The following is a 22,912-nucleotide window of genomic DNA, read 5'->3' on the forward strand; positions in this document are numbered from 1 at the left end:
ATCATTTGGTGTAGAGAAATGGATGGGGGCACACGTGCATGAATCGGCAAGTATGTGGGTGCTTAGACAGATTCATTAATGAGTCCGTGCCAGCTAGGTGACTGCATGGACGGGTGAGTGGGCAAATTAAAATATGGACAGGTGGCTGCGTGAATAGATGAGTGCATGAATGGATGAACAGGTGAGTGCACTGGTGTATGCATGAGTAATACAATGATGGGATGCATGAACAGCTAAAGCCCTGTTGGTGACAGGAGGCTATTCTTCACTCCCACTGTTGATCAATCATTCATCCATTCATTCATGCCTTGAGTCTATCACGCATTCAAGCATCTATCCATGCACTCACTAATCCATTCATTCAGATGTTGAATTATACACGCATTCACCCACTGACCTATCCACACAAATACAGCCATCAATGAAGAATCACTCGCAGACATTAAAATAAATCCGGATGTATCGGCTTTATTACTGCTGGGACCTGGAACAAGATAAGAAAGATTGTACAGTATTTACGGCTACCTTCACCCAGGGGTTGTGGTATCTGGGGTAGCCAGTTGCCATGGAGGGAAGAGAGTATTTTGGAATGTTGGGAAAAGGTTGAGCGGGAACGGCAGTTGGTAGGAGGATTGGAGTTTGTGGATGTGCTACTGCTCGCCTCATGATAAATCACTTACCACTCATCTGGTATCCGTGTGATCTCTTCGTCGCAAAATTGTAAGAACTTGCACAGCCTTTGCCTCTGTTCCGATGCCAGGTGGTTCTTTTATAAATGTTAAAATGATCTCTGCAGAGTGTTGGCCATGGCTGCTTTTGAGGGGTGACAGAAGGCTATGTCAGTGCAGCACTAACTGTGGGAGAGTATTTTATACAATTTACAAAGACTTTTGGGCTTCTATACGTGTAACTTGTTGGAATTTAGCTCCTAAAGCGAACTCTGCAGGTAGGCTGTTGTGTACAGCACAAGCTTCTTGTGCAACCTCCATTAGAGGTGACCGTGAAGGAGGGGGAGCAAATGCGTGACGCTGCAGCCATACTGGTGTGGGCCGAAATCCCATACAGGCGTTTACGCTATGGACATACCAGATCGGGCTGAAGTCATCACGCATGGGTTTCACATAGCAGCCATTTTGATTTGGGCTGCAACGCTTTCTATATCCTAAACGTGCTTTTATGCATCAACTTAGTTGGGCATTCATACTTAACCTTGCATCGTATCTGCGGTGATACGCACACTGATTGGAAATGCAGTGTTACACCTTGACTTGCATGTTCTGCGTTGAACTGGGCTGCAAAGCTTCCAATGGCAAACTCTTAAAAGTGTGGATGTGCTTTTTTGCAACTAGTGGCTTATTTATACCGTACTTTGCGCGCCTGTGGTGGTACACACACCTGATTTTACAAGCAGTGGTTATAATTTACTTTGCATGCTCCACAGAGGTACGCACAGCTGTTTGTGCACTGTGCCACATTACAAGTTTCTGTTTAATGGTGACATGTACACCTTGCTGACCTATAGGTTTTGATGGCACTTGTATTTAATGCCACTAGGGAGCACTAGTTGCATGACGTGCAGCAATACGCATATCTTCTTTGCTTGTTCAGAAAGAATATTCCTTCAACTGTATTTCCGCACAGGAAGAGGAAATGTACTCTTACAAGGAAGAAGACATTTTTGCTGCATAGTTTATGTCCAGAGGGACAGGGAAATGGAAAAGAAAACTATCTCGCCTGACAATACTGATGTGTTTGAACATGTCTCGGAGAACTCAGTTATTACCAACCAGCTGTTTGTGTCGCTATTGACAGATATTTTTTTTCAAATGAATCCGGGCAAGTTGTAAACGGTGGAAGACTGTCTGTGTGTCTGCTCTTACGAAGTTTCCAATTTCATGTTAATTGGAATCTTTGCAGGAGGAATTCGTCGGTGATCAGTTTAAAATGCATACAAACATTTCTAACAAACATTTCTAAAACACAGGAGTAGTTATAGGTGTGGGTAATGCTTATCTTAAGAAAATCATTGCCATTATAAAGAAAGCGGCGATTTCTTAAAGATGTGCCCAGGCTTCTATTAACAATTCTGAGGCTTCTGAACCAGTTACGGTGTGTAAAGTTTCTGGGACTTCCTTCAAAAAAGAGATCAGGAACTGGAAAGAGTCAAATAAAGATCCTATTGCTAGTGGTTACAACTCTAGCAATGACAAGCGGCCAAGCTGTTTCAGATGTGGAAACAAAGGACATTTGGCCAGAGACCAGAACTGTCCCGATCTTAAGTCCAAATGTTCTTATTCTGGAATATTGAGCCATTTTGCTAAGGTGTGCAATAAAATGAGTGGAAATGTGAAGTGTGTCATGGACAATTTGGATGCAGAAAAGGGGGTAAGGAGGAAACAGAAGCTCCTGAGAGAATTTTGAGTATTGACTGTCCAGTACTCAATGTGGTCACACTGTTGAAGAATAAGCCAACTTGTGTGAAGAAAATTGGCCGAGAGGAGTTCAAAATTGTTGCTGACTCAGGCTCACCTACACCATCTCGTTTTCCCACACTGATTGCAACGATAAGTGTGGGAAGAGAAGTTTGTAGAAGTTCTGGGTGATAGGTCGACTCCTACTGATATACATCCACTCACTTTCACATGTGAATCTGCGTGGTAGGGTTTAGGACTTTTACATTTATGTTTAAGAGTAGGAGTATGGAAGGAAAAATTTATGTGGTGGAGAGAGGTCCTTCAGTTTCAGGCTTGATTGACCAACAGGTGTTAGGAACTATTCTTAATCCCAATAGTGAAGATCAAGTTTTGTTGTTAAGGGACCCAGTGGTGCACATGGAGGAGTCACAGAAATGGTTTCCCAAGATATTTTCAGGTACTGTGGGAAGCTGTGCAGGGTTTTGCGCGGGTTTGCGCTGAAAGATAATGCAGAACTTGTGTGTCACAAAGGAGTACACCTTTGAGTGTGAAGGATGATGGGGTGAGAGCGTTGGACAGATTAGAGAAAGAAGGAATTGTTGAAGTTGTAGAGAGCAGGGAATGGTTGAAAACCTTGGTAGTTGCCAAGAAGTCCGATGGTAAGATAAGATTATGTGCTGATCTAAATAGAATTAGTAGTGACAAGTTTCCGCTACCTAAGATCAATGACATCCTGCCAAAAACCAAGGGAGTCAAGTAGTTCTTAACTGATTTAACATCAGCGTATCACCAGATTCATTTTCATTCTTCTAGCAAGAGACTGACATCTTTTATTACCCTATTTGGCTGCTATAGGTTTGTACGTATTCCCTTCGGTCTGGCTTCAGCAGCTGCTGTGGTCCAGCATCTTATGTACTTGTTGTTTAAAAATTTATAGGGAATGACATACTTTCAAGATAACATTCTTGTTATGGAAGAAGGGCTGTTGTGTTCCAGCATCTTATGTATCTTATGCACCTGTTGTTTAAAGATTTAAAGGGAGTGACATATTTCCAAGATGACATCCTGTTATGGCATGTAACAAACAAGAACGTAACAGCCTTCAGATAGTCATGGAAAGATTGGCAGTCAAGGACTAACAGCAGATTGTAAGAAATGTAAAATTGCAATGAAATATGTAACTTATTTGAGGCATGAAGGTAGCAGAGAGGGATTTTTTCGAAAGAAAGGTACTGTTGAGTTGATTAGTAGTTTTCCAGCACCCACTTGCAAAGATGAGGTTAGAGCCTTTTTGGGACTGATGGAGTTGTACTCTAAATTTGTGGAAAAATGATGGCTTGAGACAGTTGTTCAAAGAACTGGTATTTGTTTGGAGTGGGGCTCTACAAAAGGAATTTGAGAGCAATCAAAATGACATCCGCAAGGCTGTGCCCTTGTAAGGGTTTGGCTGTACGGCTAGGTGTATTGACCACTGATGCAAGTGCCAAGAGTTTGCCCGTTGTTTTAATGCAGGTTTTGGCTGATAATTCTGAAAGCACAGTGACATTCGCCTCCCGCTCCTCGTCTCCTGCGGAGAAGACATTTTCTGTAATTGAAAGGGAGATGTTCACAACACTGTGGGCCATGGAGAAATTCAGACAGTATTTATTAGGTGTGAAATTCACTCTACACACTGATCATACACCTCTTTTAAAGACTGACAATGAAGGGAGCTGTAGGAGAGATGCTGTGTGTGGGTACAATGTCCTTGTGTCGCCTTGATTACTTCTATGATGCTGAATACTTACCAGGCAATCTGAATATATGATAGCAGACTATGTAAGTGGATCTTGCTTAACACTGAATGAATATACCAGCAATTAATGTGATGCATACAGTGTTGCCTTGGTTACTCAAAATAGTGATGCAACTGGGGGTGAGGACTGGCTGTCTGGATATGAAGACGATGAAACTTTAAGGGTCATAAGGAGACATATTAATGATGGATGGCATGTACAAGCAAGCTGATGAATAGCTGTAAACAATTTTCTGAATGAAGAATGAGTTATCCATAAATGATGTTCGTTTCATTTTTACAGGAGAAAGATTAGTACCTCCTTTAGGTCTGAGGGGCAAGATATTGAGTATTATGCATAAAGGTCATTTGGTTATAGTTAAATCTAAGAAAGGGGTTAAATCTAAGAAAGGGGTGAAGTCTTTGTGTTGGTGGCTGGGGATTGATTCGGAAATGGAGAGGTGCGTAAGGTCCTGTAAGTATTGGCCAATACTGACAAGCATTTTCAGTTTTTAGACCACCTCTTGTTTGCATTAAGTGCCCAAGAAAAACTTGGGAAAACATAGGGCCTGATTCTAACTTTGGAGGACGGTGTTAAACCGTCCCAAAAGTGGCGGATATACCACCTACCGTATTACGAGTTCCATAGGATATAATGGACTCGTAATACGGTAGGTGGTATATCCGCCACTTTTGGGACGGTTTAACACAGTCCTCCAAAGTTAGAATCAGGCCCATAGTGTTGGACTTTTTTGCTTATGCAGGGTCATCCCCAATCTGTTTGCCTCCTGCCTCCTATTTTTTCTGACCTGTTGCTGTTGGCTTTTGAACTCTGAGCACTTTACCACTGCTAACCAGTGCTAAAGTGCATATGCTCTCTATGTAAAATTGTATGTAATTGGTTTATCCATGGTTGGCATATTTGATTTACTAGTAAGTCCCTAGTAAAGTACACTAGAGGTGCCAGGGCCTGTAAATCAAATGCTACTAGTGGGCCTGCAGCACTGGTTGTGCCACCCACATGAGTAGCTCTGTAATCATGTCTCAGACCTGCCACTGCAGTGTCTGTGTGTGCAGTTTTAACTGTAAATTCGACTTAGCCAGTGTACCCACTTGCCAGGCCTAAACCTTCCCCTTTCTTACATGTAAGACACCCCTAAGGTAAGCCCTAGGTAGCCCCAAGGGCAGGATGCAGTGTATGGTTAAGGTAGGACATATAGTAATGTGTTTTATATGTCGTGACAGTGAAATATTGCTAAATTCGTTTTTCACTGTTGCAAGGCCTGTCCCTCTCATAGGTTAACAAGGGGGCTACCTTTAAATCTGATTAAAGTGTAGATTCCCTTTGGGAGCAGATGGACATGTGGAGTTTGGGGTCTCTGAACTCACAATTTAAAAATACATCTTTTAGTAAAGTTGATTTTAAGATTGTGTGTTTGAAAATGCCACTTTTAGAAAGTGAGCATTTTCTTGCTTATACCATTTCTGTGACTCTGCCTGTTGTGGATTCCCTGTCCGGGTCAGTTTGACAGTTGGGCTGGTTGCACCTTGCACTAGACAGTGACAAAAGGAGCTGGGGTGTAGTCTGCATATCCTTATGAGCCATCTGTGCTAGGAGGGAGGGGAGGAGTGGTCACTCTCACCTGAAAGGGCTGTGCCTGCCCTCACACAATGCAGTCTCCAACCCCCTGGTGAGTGTCTGGGGCTTGGCCTGGGCAAGGCAGGATTTCACATTCAAAAGAGACTTTACTTTGAAGTAGGCCTACTTCAAAGGAGAAATTGGGTATAAGAAGGGCACCCAAAACCACAGAGTTTAGAAACACTTCTGGAAACAAGAGGAACCTCTGCCTGGAGAAGAGCTGAATAGCCGAAGAAGAAGAGCTGCCCTGCCTGTGAATGTGCTTTGTGGAGCTATCCAGCAGTTGCTGCTTCTGCCACAGTAAGAGGGCAAAGACTGGATTTTGTGTGCCTTCCATCTTGAGAAGAAATCTCCAAGGGCTTGATCTAGAGCTTGTCTCCTGTTGTTTGAAGTCTCAGGGGCAGCAAAGACTTCTCTCTGCCAGCACCTGGAGTCTCGGGAGAGACCCCTACTCTGCCCTGTGGTGCCCATCCAGTTCCTGGGACCCTGAAATCCACGCACAGAGCGCCGTGCGGGGAAAAGATTGACTCGACTCCGATCTGCGGCTGAAAAAACGACACACCGCCGGCTCCGCAGCGGAGAAAAGACACTCGCAGGAAACCCGACCGAAGAATCGACGCACGGAGCAGGAGGAACGACGCGCAGCATCACTGACAGAGGCTGGGAGATCACAACCTGCGCTGCAGGGATTTCGGATCATCGTGTGGCTGGATTTCCGACTCACGTACCGCTGTGCGGAGTTATTTTTGACGCACACCCGCCCGTGCGGGGTTATTTTTGACGCACACCAGGTACATTTTCACACTAGCAGCGCTAGTGTGTGTTTAAAACGACTTAAAGACTCTATTTGCATTTTTATTGATAACTTGACTTGTGTATTGTGGATTTTTGTCTTGGTCTTGTTTTGTTTTTCCTGTTTTTCTAAACTGGTGTTGTGTCATTTTGTAGTGTTTTCATTAACTTACTGTGTATGTTGGTACAAATACTTTACACCTAGCATTCTGAAGTTAAGCCTACTGCTCTGCCAAGCTACCAAGGGGGTAAGCAGGGTTTAGCTGAGGGTGATTCTTTTTTACCCTGACTAGAGTGAGGGTCCTTGCTTGAACAGGGGGTAACCTGACTGTCAACCAAAGACCCCATTTCTAACACATAGAAATTGATGCTCAACTCTAATGGAGTATTCAATTATTTAATTTTTCTTTTGGACTTTTACTCCAAGGGGTCTGAGTTTGCTGTTTGTAGTAAAGTGGATTCTACTGCATTGTTTCTTTCCTTGAGAAAAAGTATTTGAGAGCGGGCAATCCTAAATCTCTGCTGAGTGACAAATGTCCTCAATTTACTGCGGAGACGGTTGAGGGATTTTTGTCACGGAACGGTATCAAAATTAGACATACTGCAGCAATGGTACTGTACAACCCTTTAATCGTGCGATCATGGGAAGCCACAAACTGCCATCAATGCGGTGTTGGACTAGGAAGGAGAACTGAGCAGCATGATTTGGGCACATAGAATTACACCTACTTTGACAGAATACAGTCCGTTCCAGAATCTTGAGGGTAGAGAACCACTCACCAAGGACAATTCTGCTTGGATGACTAGGAAATTACATTGCAAATGGTCTCCGGAGGTGGTCAATCCGAACCTGATGAAAGCACAAAAATTGTACATGGAGTATTATAACAAGAAACATGGTGAAAAAGTGCATTTGGGACAGGGTTATTGGGTGACAGTTAAGCTAGGTACCAAGATGATAATATGATAACCTTTTGCCTAATACTGTTCTGCCTGAGCAAGAATCCAATGATCAGATAACTCTGGATAATTGTTATTTGTGGGAGGGGGGAGAGAGGGGTTGAAAACATGGGATCAACCGTGCATGATCGTTTGAGGCTTCCCTTGAAATCTGGTGAACCATCAGCTCTGACTAAGAAGTCTGGCGTTTCTACACATTCAGGAAGGATGTCTGTTATTCAAGCAAACTATAAGGATTCTCTAGATGGCTAAAGGGATGTCAACGCCTTTGGCTTTTATATTAAAGTTATGAGTAGGATATTGATTAATGTTATGTTTGTATTAGTTTCAGCTCAAATGCTTTAAGTACTTTATATTTTGTACGCCAAAGTATGTTCTATGGCAAGAGATGTGTAAGTATAAAATGTTGGATATGTTCTTTATGTTTTGTAAGGAACGTTGTAGTTTTCTGTGTCAAGGGGGTGAGTGTGTGGTAGCTGGGTTAGCTAGTTGCCATGCATTGAAAGGAATGGTGGGGAAAGGCTGAGTGGGAACGACAGTTGGTAGGAGGACTGGAGCTGTGTAGATGTACTTCTGCTCGCTCTACGATAAATTAATTACTACTCATCCAGTCTCCGCCTGAGGAACAATATAAGATCCACTCTCATGCGGCTATGTGGCACTTGACATCGGGCTCTAGCCCACTCTCTCCGGGCTGGCGGTACGCACATGGAATTCTTCCCCGGGGTGAACAAATAGGAGCATACGACATCAAGTTAGCAAACGTGCAGTATGAGCAGCGCTGGTGGCGCCCTGGGCCACATACGTTTTTGGCCTTGTACACAGACTCAACCATCCATTACCGGACACTCTCACTAATATTTAAAACACAAACGTACATATTTTTAAAATACGTCAACTGCTGAAAGAGGTCACCTTGTTGGAGAGAATAAAGGCCTGAAAGCAATACAGCAGCAGTGGACCAGGCCTCTACCGCAAACGGTCAGCGAAAAGTAAACAGGCCAATTAAGATGGTTCGTAAATGTTTAAATGCGCACTTGAAAAAAGGAGATAGCTAAAAGCAACTCTTGGAACTCTGGTTCACGTTCATAACTCAAGCTTGAAACGGGCCCTCCTGCTTCAAGTAGTAAATAAAGGGCTTTAATAAAGCCGTCTTCTCAATATCATTAATTTCCTTTACATAGTAATCTGGTCCTAAAAAGTCTAGACTGGCTACGCAATATAGCAGTTCCAGGCGTTTAACATTCATACCGATAAATATGTCAACTTGATGAACGCAAGCAGGCTTAGTTTTGTATTACGGAACAATGCTGCCACCTAGAGGTGTTTAGTGAGATCGGAGAGTGAGATTTTTCTGTCAACGACAGAGAATTCGCAAGTTTCACATTTTAGTTTTTCAAAAATAGTCCCAGTTCACGTTTTACATTCTGAGCAGTGCTTTAATTGGTTAAAAAACACTGGCGAACCCATAAATTCGGTGTCAAGGCGTGGCAGAGGAAATTGGGTGGAGTCAGGAGGGAGAAAGTTTGAACAGTGACAATCAACTTATCCATTTATTTGAAAAAAATGCTTAAAATAAACTGCCAACAAGGACAACTGCGACAGTAAATCCGTCCGAGCTTACTTAATTGCTCACAAGGAGTGTGCATTTTATAGGCTTAAGACACCTCCTGCCTTTGTGTGCCCAACAATTTTTAAGGGATTATAATGTTTACGAGTATGGACAATATGCAATTGTTTTATGTAACATTTCTTGTACATTTATTTGCACGTTTGTATGATTTATTGTGTCAGTATGTGAGGTAAAGAGCCCCTACTTACACTGGGAGGAGTAGCAGTATTTAAGAATTACATACAATAAATGAATAGGTGTCATTTGAATCATCTGCGTCATTACAGACACACAGATGAAGCTTGCATTCTTACAGATCATTCACATTTTCTCTATGGAGAGTTGAACAAAGTCAAAAACCCGCCTCCAATTTATAGTTCTTCTAAAGTAGCTGTAAAATGATAAGCTCTGCGTATTTGTTTCCCCTTGCATTGGCATCGAGGTGCTAGGTTCCTGACAGATTTCAGCCAAGGTGATACTTAAAAGAATGGCTGATTACCTTTTAAATCAGGCATTTGTCTTGTGCTCGGCCGGAAGTGAGGCAAAGAATCCTCCCTCGTTGCCTGCAGGTTGGTGCATCAAATGGAATGTACACAACATACAGGCGCTGCTAAATTTTTATCACTTTACTAGTGCATCCTCTTGAAACGTATATTTTTTAAGGTGTTTTAAAGCATGGGAAAGGCATTGTCCCACATCGGGATACCCTAGTTTGTTAGTAGTGGTGAAACATGGGTTCTTGCAGGATAAGGTGGTATTTGCACGGGGAACAGTACAAGGTGAGGAATCGGTGTGCATTAATAGCCGTTCACGCGTGAATTACTTTGCATCTGGTACTCCGCCTTCTGGCGGCCAGAGCACTGCAGTGCCTTTACTTCGCCTTACTGAAGCAGAGACATCAATGGAGAAAGACTGGGTCTTCTCAAGTTTTGTTTATCTGGGCCAGAAATACAACATTTTAAGCACTGTTCTCGTTTTTTGCCTGGCGAACCCTTAACTGAGTGTGCCGGACGCTGACTGGTTAGGTGTGCCAGTTAAGGATACAACATAGACTGTCCTCTGAGAAGATGTAAACTCTTAACAGATTGTGAATGCACTGATGAGTACACATTAGTGAATGAGTGATGATGCTTGTAACTGCAGCTCAGTCTCTCTAGAGGCAGACAGGAATTTCATTAAAGAAGGGAAAGGCACCCCGCTATAGGATGGTGCAGTGCATTACATTACCCACCAGCCACGATGACAACATCCTTTTCACCCTAGAAATGGGCATCCACTGTGGGCACAGTCCTCCGTGTTTTCAAACCTTTTCACATCTGTGCTTAACAAGGTTATTCAGCTGTCTAACGTTACCGAAATAGACAAATACGTTTTCCATATGATTACTCAACTTGTTGCTTTTTCCCTGTGATTGTTATAATGCACATACTTAAAGGAGTTTTGCAGGTTATATAGTGTCTTGTCCTTGGTAGTGTGCCGTATGGACATAATGTGGACTGTGGTAAGCGTGCAAGTGTGTATTGCACTCTCAGACTCTTGCACATGGCCTCTCATCTCAGAAATTCTCACAAACAATATCAGCTCTCTCTATGGTTTCTAGGACTATTAATGGTTTAATAAAATGTAATTCATTTTTTTACTAATCAAATCACTCAAAGCTAGTGGTCATTTTCTTGCTCCTTTTTGAATATTAGGACTTTAAAATGGTGGAGGTTAACCCCACCAATAGTATAGTATATCGTTCAAATTAGTGAAAGCCCCATTGTGATTACCTTATAGCAAAATGATTGCTGGTGCGATCCATATTATAAAAGAGGGCACTCAAGCAACTACAGCAGCTACTAGAATATCAAAGATCCCAAGGGCATAAGAAGTGGCTGCAAACACGTATTGCGTCCCTGGGGCATCACCGGTAAATCGCCCCCTTGTGCACGTTTCTCTAGTCAAAGAAATTGAATGGCTCGGCTGCGTTAGATGCACTGGTGTCCACAAGTAGGCCCATTGACAAGAAGTCTAATTCCCCACAAATTAAACAAGCACATGGGTAAAGAGACTGTGTACAGGAAATATCTGTTAACCTTAATGGAGTTTCGCATGAGGACAGGTTTGAAAACTGGAGATATATGGATCTTTAACCACACCCACGAGCACGTGTTGTTTCCGACAGACACACAATATTATATATTTTTTTTCAATCACAGGATCACTTATCTCCACATTGTAGGTTTAGATTGATGTAAATAAAATGCAATGACAGAGCATGATGATGTATAACTTAATGCTCATTAGGAATAAGACTTAACAAAGATACCACTGGAACTGAATACAATTTGCAAAATGCAAAATCAATAAATCATTAGAAAAAATAAAAAAGTTGTAGTATTTCAGAATGTGTTGCCTTCCATCTCAGGAGGTTGGGTCATTTCAGGAGGTGCCCAAGATTAGAAGACTCCCCGTATACTTCTGCCAGCTGGACATTTATTTTTAAATTTAGTGCAGTGGCTTAACGTAGGATGGTTTAGTAACGAGTCTGTAGTCTCATCATAGGTCATAATAGTTTTTTGTAGATGTAGAAGAATTCACATAAATGGATTGAGAGTGCCAAGGGTTTGTTTGCCACGTGCGCACGTTTCTGAAGATGAATTGCTTTAAAAACAGGGTGACTAAATATAGGTCCAAGAGGAAAGGATTCAGGTCACATTTTCAGGATATCACCACATATGTTAAAATGCAATGAATAAAAACCGGATTAGCTTACAAAGTCAGTGCTAATCCTGAAAAGGGCTAGACAGCCTTCCCTTAGGATCTACCTTGTGCTAATGGACACAGTCAGACAGGAGCTCATTTTGAATTCAGGGCAGAAGGACTTAAACTGTGATCCTGCTGAAGATGAAAAGATAGATTGTTAATCCAAAACCTAGGTGTCGCTGATATTACTACTTTCTATAGTTATGAGCTATTTATCATGGACTGCATGTACTGTGATTACTTTAGAGTACTTAAAGGCCTTCAAGATAAATAGTCAGATGAGGAGGGTCATTACATCAATTCTGATACCTTCTACCATTTTCTTTACACGCTATCCTTTTATTGACTAAAACTCAGTTGTTGGCACGTTTATAAAGTTCTGCTTTCAGTGTTCGAACTGCTTGTAGTTTGGCTTAGGAACTTTAATAAAGTGGCATTTGGTAGATTTCCGAAGTTCAATTCCTGGGGTGGAAAAGCTGTTTTTATTGGGGTGCATGCAGCGGAAGCATACAGTTTTGGAACTGTTTTGGTAAGTAAGCTTGTTCAAGCACATTTGTCATCTGATCAAAGGTATGAAAGGTGTGTTTTGTTGGATGCTGTTATTTCTCAACATATTCCTGCAACCCTTAAAGTAGTCAATTTTGGTGCTTGATATCAACAACTATAATTTATCTCTTAAGGGTCCGCAGAATTGTCGGTCAGATGCATACTGTAAATGAGCTTGTATTTTCAGTAGCCTAAGTGTACTCTACTTCATACTAGAGGCCACACCTCCTTCTGTTTACACTGCTTTTCATGACAAGTGTGTTTTTTTTCAAGACACACAATGTGGATTTTTTAATAGTTTTCAGGTATTTTTTTTTCCAGAACTGTATGACAAATAGATTTTTTTTTTTTTTTTTTAAAACACAAGCTAAACCATGCACAACTCACATTTGCTGGATTTTGCATATTTTGTCCTAGTTATGTGTTAAAGTTTTCCCCACAAGACATTGGTTCATTCATGCAGAAAACGTCTTATGGAATTGTCAGACTGGTGTGTTCTGCAACTGCATGGGATCTTCTGCTCGAACACATCTCCTACCGCTGCCTTTATTTTGATGTGCAAAGCATGCACACAAGTACAATTTTCGCTGTTGCGACCAACACATTTTATTTTACTTAAGAGGCATCTTTTTGTGAAAATAGCTCAAAGAAGAAATGTGTTGTTTCACCCACTCCAAATAGCACTCTTATTTGTGAGAACGCAAGGCAGATGTCCCCAACACGGGTTTATGTGGACTTTGTGGTATTTGATTATGCAATGGGGAGGGGGATCAGGTTGGGAGCTCTTGATACAGCGAAAAGGAGAGCAAGAAGTGATTATACTAGACAAACAAAACTAAGTGCAGTGTTAAGGATGGCAGTGAAGACCAGATCAACCGATCTCAGAGAATACTAATAATGCAAATACACTTTAAATATGTGAACGTGCTCAAAGGTAATGGCACGGATAACGTCGCTAAATCACGCTAGCAAAAGGAATGTGGGGTTCTGGTGGAAATGGGAGCGAAAAGCTAAAGACATGATGTGGTTTCGAGTGCAATCTGCTGGGCAGTATTATAGGGTGCAGGCGGCCTTCACTGCTTAGGGAAGACCTGCCGTACCCAAAGAGTTATCTGTGAAGCAGGTGAGCTTAAATACATGTTCAGGACGCCATGAGATTCTGCGTGTGGAGGTGCACATAATTTTGTTTTAGGTCTTCGCATGCAGGGCATGAGGCATCCACCCTGGTAGACAACAAGAAACTCATAGGAACAGTAAATGGGAATCTACATCTAAGTTTTGAAGTCAAGCCAAATCTGCTTGAACGCATCAAAGGCATAGGTTAGGGAGTGGAGGGCTGCCAAAAACCTTTTGCTTTAAAGATTATGCAAAACTGTGGTGCCTCTTCTTTTTCTCCACCCTATTTTCACCTCCACGATTCCACCATCCCACACCCAAGGGAACTGCCCGAGTACAGGGCAGTGTTAGGAAGAAAATCAAGTTTGATATCTGTAGTAGATTTACAAATTTGCTTTGAAAGAGGCTTTAGGTTTTTAATAATATATTATGGGTCATATTTTCTGAACAATAGTAAGGATGCATTCAGTATATATTATCAACTAGTAAGCAGGTTCAATAGGAAAATTGGACACTATGCCATATAGGCCATGAACAAGGACCTCACATTTAAGCCATTGGCACCACTTTGTGGGGGGAGGGGTTCTAGCATGATTTGTTTGCAAGGTATGGATGCCTAAAGATGGAAAATATGTGATAGCAAGTTATCACTCTGTCTTTTGTCTGATATAATTGGATTAGCAACCATACCTAAAAAAAATAATGGTTTTCATGTTTTTGATAAATATATCATAATACGTGAAAAATAAATTAATGACACCAGATTGGTTAAATTCAATGAAATTGAAAAATAATTATGATTATTAATTGTAATAATATAGTCCTTGAAATAATAACAATAAAACGTCATTACATTTCCCATATATCGATATAGATCATACGCATAATTCACACTGTTTCACTGTTAACCTATTTCATGCGCCTTCATTATGTTGGATACTATATCTTGAGATGCATTTTTTGCTGTGGAGAGACTAAAGAGATCATGTGGCCCCAAAAATTGTTTTATTCAGCTTTGACTCAGACTAACAGCTCTTGTAACAGTATCCTTGTTTTTTTCAATTTGTGACTTGTGTAGGTCTGCTTGAGTAAGATCTGATCTGTTGTTACAAACCATTTCCCTTATCTGACTCAAAAAGGCGCTTCTGTGTTCAGCCGTCATAATATCTTTTCACAGCATCCCCATGAGGTTGAACCTTGTCATACCACCACCAGGCTGTGTGTCTTTGTTGACTGTTACCTCCATCGCTTGACTGACTGGAATGCATTCAAACAGATTAACATCTGACAGTTGAACTGAAAAGCATCCGTTGATGAAGTTGTGGTGTATCTCCATATGTTTCACAGCAAGTAATGTCATTTTGGTATAGTATACATGAAGATATCTAGCGTAGTTCATACTGTCATACGCAAACCACCATGGGATCATAGAGTGTACGGTGGCAAGATGTAAATGACAATTTTCTTCTCAAGCAGCATGCAGCAGAGCCAGCAAGACATTTTTTAACTATATCCATATTCGACATCCAAAATGCAGGGAGATCTCCATTGTCATGACCAAGAAAACCCAGAATACATCCCACAGCTGTTTTACTTCGACAAAGGCAGCATTCTGTAAGAGGTTGTCTAATCTCTGTTAGCATAGGTCTTTTGCAAAGTCATCAACATCCTCTTTCAAGCAGTAGACTACCTGAATATTCTCTTCATAATTCTTCTCCACCCTGGGGATAAATTCCAACCAAGCCAGTCTCAACATAGCTTCATACACATACTTGTGTACTCAAACTGCACAACGGTACATACAAGCTTCTAGTACTGATAATATTGATCCTTCTGATATGTCTGCTTCAATGCAAAAGTCATGAAGGCCAGCGTCTTGAAAGCGTTTTCCAAGAATGGACTTAATGCAAGTGGAGTGAAAGGTGCCCATTTGAAGAATGATTCTGTCGTATGTCGCTTTATTCATCCAGACTATCTCAGCTGCTTTTGTGTAGAGCTTGATCTATGACCACTACAATTTCTTGCCAATTGTAGTGATTCCCTTATCAGCTCTGACTGATTCGAAATTTCAGAAACTGTTATTACTGGCATTAATGGGAGGCAAGTAGTACTGATGTTAAATCCCGTCCAACTTGGTATGATCTGTGCAAGGCTCACTTCTTGTCTTGTAACAACCCAGATTATGTTCTTATTTTGTGCAAGCTTCAACTGGGCAACACATTCCGGAATTACTTCGGTATTTGTCATCAATGGTTGAGGCCAAACTCTTTCACCAGAAACATACATGAACAATTCAGCAGTATTTGGGGTCAATGTTCTTTGCTTTTGTTTCTCAATGCTTGGGAGAGGAGCTTTAAAAGGTTGGGGTCCAAACAACGTGGGCTGCATCACTATCGCATTGACTGGATGAGTTGTTCCCTTAAAAGTAGGAGTCTCTTTAAGCTTATCAGCTTATCAATACTATCCCATGCTAAGTTAGTGAAGACACTAGGCTGAATGTCGGCTGGAAGAACAATTTGCTCATTTAAGTTAGCAGCAACCTTCTAGACACACAAGGTGGTATCATTTTCTTCCAGTAGTGAGTATGAAATCCATTGACCAAACCCGTTTAGAGAGTTACAGTGCTAATGAATTCAACATTGCCCGTCAGTGTTTTTACAGCATATGGGAGCAACAATTGCTGCTGGTGGTGGTGGGGGGTGGGGGTAATGCTGACTATTTGTGACTGCATATATAATGTCCTAACTGAATGATTGCATAAGTAAGGCAACCCTTTTTGACTGTGGTTTTTTCTGGCTCTGTAGTCAGAAGTCCTTATAGGAACTGTTTAAGGTAATCAAGCACTGTAAATGAATCTTTATCAACATCCGATAGATGATATGGCCATGGTGTTGATATAAAGTTTGTATTAATCATTGTTCTTATGTGCGATGATGTTTCATCAATGTGCGATGATGTTTCAATGATCTTGTTCATGTCTGTTGCCTTAACCTTTAAAACTGATAATTCTCTTTTCAAACTCTGGGTTTCTCTTACAACGCCCTGTAGCATGACAGTATCAGGTTGGGCCAATAACTTTCCTTGGGTGTCTGGGAATATGTGGAGGCTGTTACTAAACGAGAGTCCAATTTTCTACCAATATGCTTCTTGGCTAATTTGTCTATTTCCTGTATTCATCTGCATGTCATGAGGGTTTCAAGCCTTTCAGCGAGTCTTGTCACACTTATTACCTCTTTGTTAGGAATAATCACAGTTCTAATGTATTGAAAGTGTTCATCAGACACTTCATCTCATATTTTTGAAGTGATCATCAGTTTGAATGCTAGATGCATGATCTTGCTTAGAGGTCTCAAACCTTTTTTGTAGTAAAAGCTACTTATGTTGATGAAAATCTTCCAGAGCTACACATATTATTAGAATTTTAATACTGACAACATCAGACAAGTTTATATGTTTGTTTTAAATATGAACTTTTCAGTTTTTGTAGGCTGGACTACATATAGGAGAGCTACTTATGCAAAGCTCCGGAGATACTAGTAGCTACTCGCTGAAGACCCCTGCTTCAACCCTTGTATAGTTCCTATCACAGGATGCATGATACTGGGCTTCTGCAGCCAATTTGTCCCCACTACAAAGATCTTTGAATCACAATTAATGGTTGCACACTCTCGAAGCCTTTTGTCAAATCTATGCTTCGTGGCCTTGATTAACTTCTCACGCGTTTATGTTCCCTTGTACCATTTTATCTTTCCACAATATATACATTCTCCAGCATAAAATTTGACCTTAATGATGTTTTTCTGTTTAAACGTTTACTCATGCATTTGTCTCATTCCATCATCACTGACACTTGCTTCAGCTTTTCGCTTAATAGTCTGTAAATCACTATTCATAGTAAACGGTTATCTGGACTTCCTGTGGTAAGGAACTTGGGGAACAGAGTTGCTTTCCACATTTCTCGCAGTGTCTAACAGTGGAATGTGATTCCTTACTTGAGCTGTCTCTAACAAAACTCCACATTGGACATTTGACAATAAATTAATTATACTATATATATATATATATATATATATATATATATATATATATATATATAATATTTGTTTAATTTAGTGTACCAAGATTGTCTGTTGGAAATGGCCTTTTCCGCAGGGTCATCCCCCATCCCCATACTTTTTGCCTTCCTCCTCCTTGTTTTTCTGACTCATTTTTGCTGACTTTTAGGATTCTCGGCACTTTACCACTTCTGACCAGTTCTAAAGTGCATGTGCATGGTAACATTAGCTTCTCCACAATTGGCATATTTAATGTACTTTTAAGTCCAAAGTAAAGCGCACTGTGTGTGCCCAGGGCCTGTAAATTAAATGCTACTAGTGGGCCTGCAGCACTGATTATGCCACCTACTACAGTAGCCTTTCAAACATGTCTCAGGCCTGCAACTGCAGAGACTGTGTACAGGTCTAAGATTCCATTTTGATCTGGCAAATGTACCCACTAGCCAGGCCCAAACCTTAATTTTTATTACACTTAAGTTACCCCTAAGGTAGGCCCTAGCTAGCCCAAAGTGCCAGGTCCAGTGATTTAAAATGTTGGACATGTACTTTTAAGTATAACATGTCCAGACAGTGAAAAACGCTTAATTTGTTTTCACTATTGCAAGGCCTATCTCTCCTGTGGGATAACATTTGAATTATCTTAAAACATCTTTTAAGTGTAATTTCCAATTAGGAAAAATAGAAATATAGTGTTTGGTGTACCTGGACTCACTATGTAAAATCACAACTTATGGTGAAGTTGGATTTTAAAATAAGCCTAAAAATACCACTTTAGAAAATTGGCATTTTCTTACTTTATTCATTCTGTGCCTCTACATGCCTGAGAATACACATCTAGGGTTGTTGACAGCAGGGATATGTGCATTCCCTCTAGACAGTCAAACACAAAGGGAACTTGGGTGTGGCATTTGCAAATTGTTGGCCCATCACCAGGCTGGATGGTCTTCGTGTGTTAGATGCGTGGGAGGAGCTGACACTGTGCTGTGCTTCTCCTCACACAAAGGGCTGCATAACCCCCAGTTGAGTGTCCGCAGCCAGGGAGGGCAGGACAGGGACCTTGTGGACTTCAAAACAAGGTCTCAAAGTTTCTCCCACCTTCCAGAACCAGGGCACCAAAGTATAAATACTGGAACCAAAACCCCACCAAATCAGATCTCTACAGGAACTGAGGGCACTCTGCCAGGAAGAAGGACTGCTGTGCTGCCACGATGGACTGCCACTTTACAACTGCATTGCTGTGTTGGCTTACTGCTTCCTGTGCTGTACGAGGGAACTATCATTGTGCTATTTGATTTGCTATGTTGGCCTGCTGCTTCTGTCCTGCAGCAAGAAGGATTGGACATCTTCTCTACATCCTTCCACCCAAGAGTTTCCAAGGGCTAGCCCCCTGTTCTCCTACAGTCTGAGAGACATCCAACACTGCTTGCAACTCTCTTGATGCTGCTGGACTCTACCATCTGAGCCCTACCCTTGCTTGAGGGGCCTCCTCCAGTCCTGGGCCTCTGAAGTGGTTTCTGCAGCTACAAATTTAAAAAGGCAACGCATCACCCAGAGTGCAGCAGAAGAATCTACACATCGCATCTCCGATGGCGATGCAGTGGCTACCCGACGACAGTGGCTTCACCTACTGCCCAGCCAGAAGACGACACTCTGTGCGGCCTGTAAGCAATGCATCGCATCCACATCTACAGAGCCCGACTATTATGTATTGGCCCAACTTCAGCAGAAATATTGACACATCGTGTCCTCACCGTCAATGCATTGCTCCAACAAAGGTGCTGTTCAGCAGACCCTGTGTGGGTTCTGTAGCTGGCCTCCCCCTCCATTCCGGTTGGTCTGAATTTAGGATTTGCACCAGTCCCTAGCGACCTCAAATAATCTTTTTACAGCTATAGACATCTCAGAACTCATTTAATCTTTAAAAATTCCTATCTAGACTTCTACTGAAAGGATTTTTGTCGTTTTGGTCTTATTTTAATAAGATAAATATTATCTATTTTTCTAAAGTGGTGTTGAGTGTTTGTGGTGTCTTTCACTGCGTTACTGTAACTAAGTGTTGCAGAATTATTTTACACATTGCCTCTTACGTTCAGCTTGACTGCTCTGTGCCAAGCTACAAGGGGGTGAGCACAGGTTAATTTAGGGTGTGCCTGACTTACCCTGACTAGATTGTAGTCCCTGCTTGGACAGGGTGCATACCTCTGCTAACTAGAGACCTTATTTCTAACAGTCTGCCACCAGAAATGGTCAACTAAAACAAAAACTAAATGGCTGCAATAGCATCAGGATGACTGCAGGAGCATGAGTGATGAAGCATGGACGTGTACACATTAATATGTTATATGTATATTTTATATCTATTGATCAACACCTTTTTTCTTTTTCCCCAATGCTCAAAAGCAGCAGCAAAGCCAATGGTATGCATCGGCAAATCCAAAATGTGGCACCTCTTGGCTCTGTCAATAATTGCTTGGAAACAGAAGAGTGAATTCAAATAAACTGCAGAGTGACACTACACATAAAAAACGAAGTGATTAAAAGAACAGTAGTCACCTTTATGTTGGTTGTCAAAGGTACTACATCTTTGAAAGGTTCACTCTGGTGGGTCTGACTTTGAATTTGTTGGATTTTGGGCCATTAACACATCAATAAAAAGTTTGGTTCAAGAGCAGAGTAGAAGCTAGCTAAAGTGTAGAGGAAGGTTAATATGGTGTCGCACAATTTGCATTTTATAAAGTCTCCTAGTCTTTGTACTTTTGTCCACTACACACTGCATCAGCTTTCTAGGCCACCTGAACTGTATGTTTTCTTTCACTTGACATAGCTACAAATCCAGCCTCCTAATTTGATTAACAGAGATTAAATTAATTACCAGAACACTTCATTTGAAAAAAGGAAGAAAACGTGTCAAAGCTCACCAGCACAGCAAGTATCAGCGAGTAAAGCAAACTTCCACTAGAAATGTTTGAGTTCCTTTTATCCTGTTAAGCACTACCCTGCAAAGCTCAGGGGTGGGCAGAAGTCCTGGTAACCACGGTCACAAGGGACCCCACTTCTAAGGCAAGGAATAAGACTATAACCGTTGTAGCCCCACATCTATTTGCTAAATAATTTTGACTACGCTCTACTTCCCCACCAAATCTTGGCCCAGAACAAAAAAAACAGATCCTAAAAGTATGGTTGTTTTATGCTTTTATGAAACTGCCCTATCTGGAAAGAAACCCATTTTGTTACATCAAAGGCAACAGCGTATATTCACACAACAAAATGCAGTGCACTGTGGGACCACTGAGCAGCTACTACAATGTTACGCTCACTATTTGGATTTTGGGAGAAACCTGCGAAGCATCCCAAGGCGTGTCAAAATGACAGAAAAGTGTGAACCGTACTCAACAAGAGGATGACTCAAATATATTCAATTTTCCTTAATTAAAGAGCAAAATATTTGCAGGTGAAACTTGGACCCGATGCTTAAGAGTTCTGTTTAAAATCAGACATTTCCCTTTAAGTGGAGTCACCTAAAGCGTCAGGGATGCAGAAGTAGGCCTGGTTATTAGGAGTTATAGCAGATATGAAAAAACAGTAGGGAGTATGGTTTGGGCCACATAAGGCCGGTTTAAAAATGTACTCACCCAGAGAGCATCTCAAATATCAGGATGCCCAAAGCCCACCAGTCCACGGCTCTTCCGTGGCCTTTACTCTGGATCACCTCCGGTGCGAGGTATTCTGGTGTCCCACAGAGCGTCCACGTCCTTTGAGAAACAGGAAACCGAGATGAGGTCAAAATCAATCCAGCATGTCCACAAGACAAGCAACACAAAGTAACAGCGTGTACACTGCGTACCAAGCATCTAAAGACGGTCCCCACCCCCAAGTACATTTAGCAACAAGACAGGAAGTTATATCCTTAAGGCTCCAGTGTAGGCACTTTAACTTGAGGCTTGAATGAAGTAACAACTAGCTAGTGGGGCTCCAAACTTCAGTACCGGCCAAACTATGAGCTTATTAAACACATGCATGCAAGATGGACAAGTTTCTCCAGGATGATAATAAAGCTAATAAGTTGAAAAATGTGTTGTGGGAGAGCTCCTGCCTCATCTGACAATTACGATTGTCAACATAAATGTACAAGCACAGTTTCGATATTCTTGTATTTACGACAATTACTTCACACAAAAGTAACAATATTTTAGCTACTTTAGCAACACCGACCATCTCCATTTGAATATAGAAATGATTAATTACTGATACAAATAATTACTAAATGTATATCCAAAAGTCCCAAAAATTATGAAGGGAAAGGGCACGTTGCATGCTTGTTACTCAGGTGTTTGTTGGAGTGCTACAGACCTTTAAGAGAGAGATATGGCAGTGGTGGTGGCTGCTAGAGTGATGGGAGGTGGGTGTACCATGGAGACTAAAGATAAACGACTGTAAGGGACACTGGAATAAGAGGAGAAATACAAGGGGCGGGATATGCTGAAGGGTCACAATGGAAAAATAAATAAATTTGGAACATTGGAAGATACAGTTGTAACAGGCATTTGCAGTGCAATAGGTCTCGCATTTACTTGAGTTGGAGCTATTGCAGGGGTGTGGAATTTATTAAAATATCTACTTGTCCAGGGGACAGGTTGCTTCTCAAATCTACTTGTCCTGTAAAAAGATCTACTTGTCCCTTTGGTGCCATGTAGTGTGGCGACAAATTATGGCAGCAATTAATAGCCTCTCTGATTATGCCAGGGCTACTACCATAGTAGGGCTTGAATACTTGGAGTTTCAATCCCCACTGTAGCAATTTCCTTATTTTGCCACCTTTCTGCAGATCTGCATACTGGGGTTGGAGGAAGCAGTAAGCAATAGTTCCAGGGCTGGAATACCTTTGAGTCTGCAAACCTACTAACCTGCATGTTTTAAATATTTTTACCAGCTTCTCTCTAATATTTTCCCATAATAAGAAAGGTTGGACATTTACTCCTGACAATGGCAGAATTAGAACTTCTTCCAGGGTTGGGAAGAAAGTGGCTGGAGGGAAAATGAACTTGCAAATGCTCAATAGATTTTCACATGAGCACATCTACACATCGTATTTACCCACGCTAAAATACAGTTCACAAATATTTTATAGGGGTACGACATATACCATGGGTGCACTTTTGTGACTTTCTTTAAGAATTTGGGGCCACAAGTAGGTAGGTTCAGATTTGTGACCTGCAAATTGCGAGTCGCAAATCCGAATGTAGGATGGTGTCCTTG

At 41.4% G+C, this 22,912-nt stretch overlaps 1 protein-coding gene across 1 annotated transcript in view; it reads right to left on the bottom strand.

Moving 5' to 3' along the window:
* The window catches only part of PRKX (protein kinase cAMP-dependent X-linked catalytic subunit), a 381,150-nt gene that overhangs the window by 102,260 nt on the left and 255,978 nt on the right, over nt 1-22,912 (bottom strand). Inside the window, exon 4 of the mRNA XM_069204618.1 lies at nt 21,289-21,408. Coding sequence (XP_069060719.1) covers nt 21,289-21,408 — 120 coding nt within the window. The remainder of the gene's footprint in view (nt 1-21,288; nt 21,409-22,912) is intronic.

The sequence above is a fragment of the Pleurodeles waltl genome, chromosome 8 (assembly GCF_031143425.1).
Source record: "Pleurodeles waltl isolate 20211129_DDA chromosome 8, aPleWal1.hap1.20221129, whole genome shotgun sequence".
In the NCBI taxonomy this organism is placed as follows: domain Eukaryota; kingdom Metazoa; phylum Chordata; class Amphibia; order Caudata; family Salamandridae; genus Pleurodeles; species Pleurodeles waltl.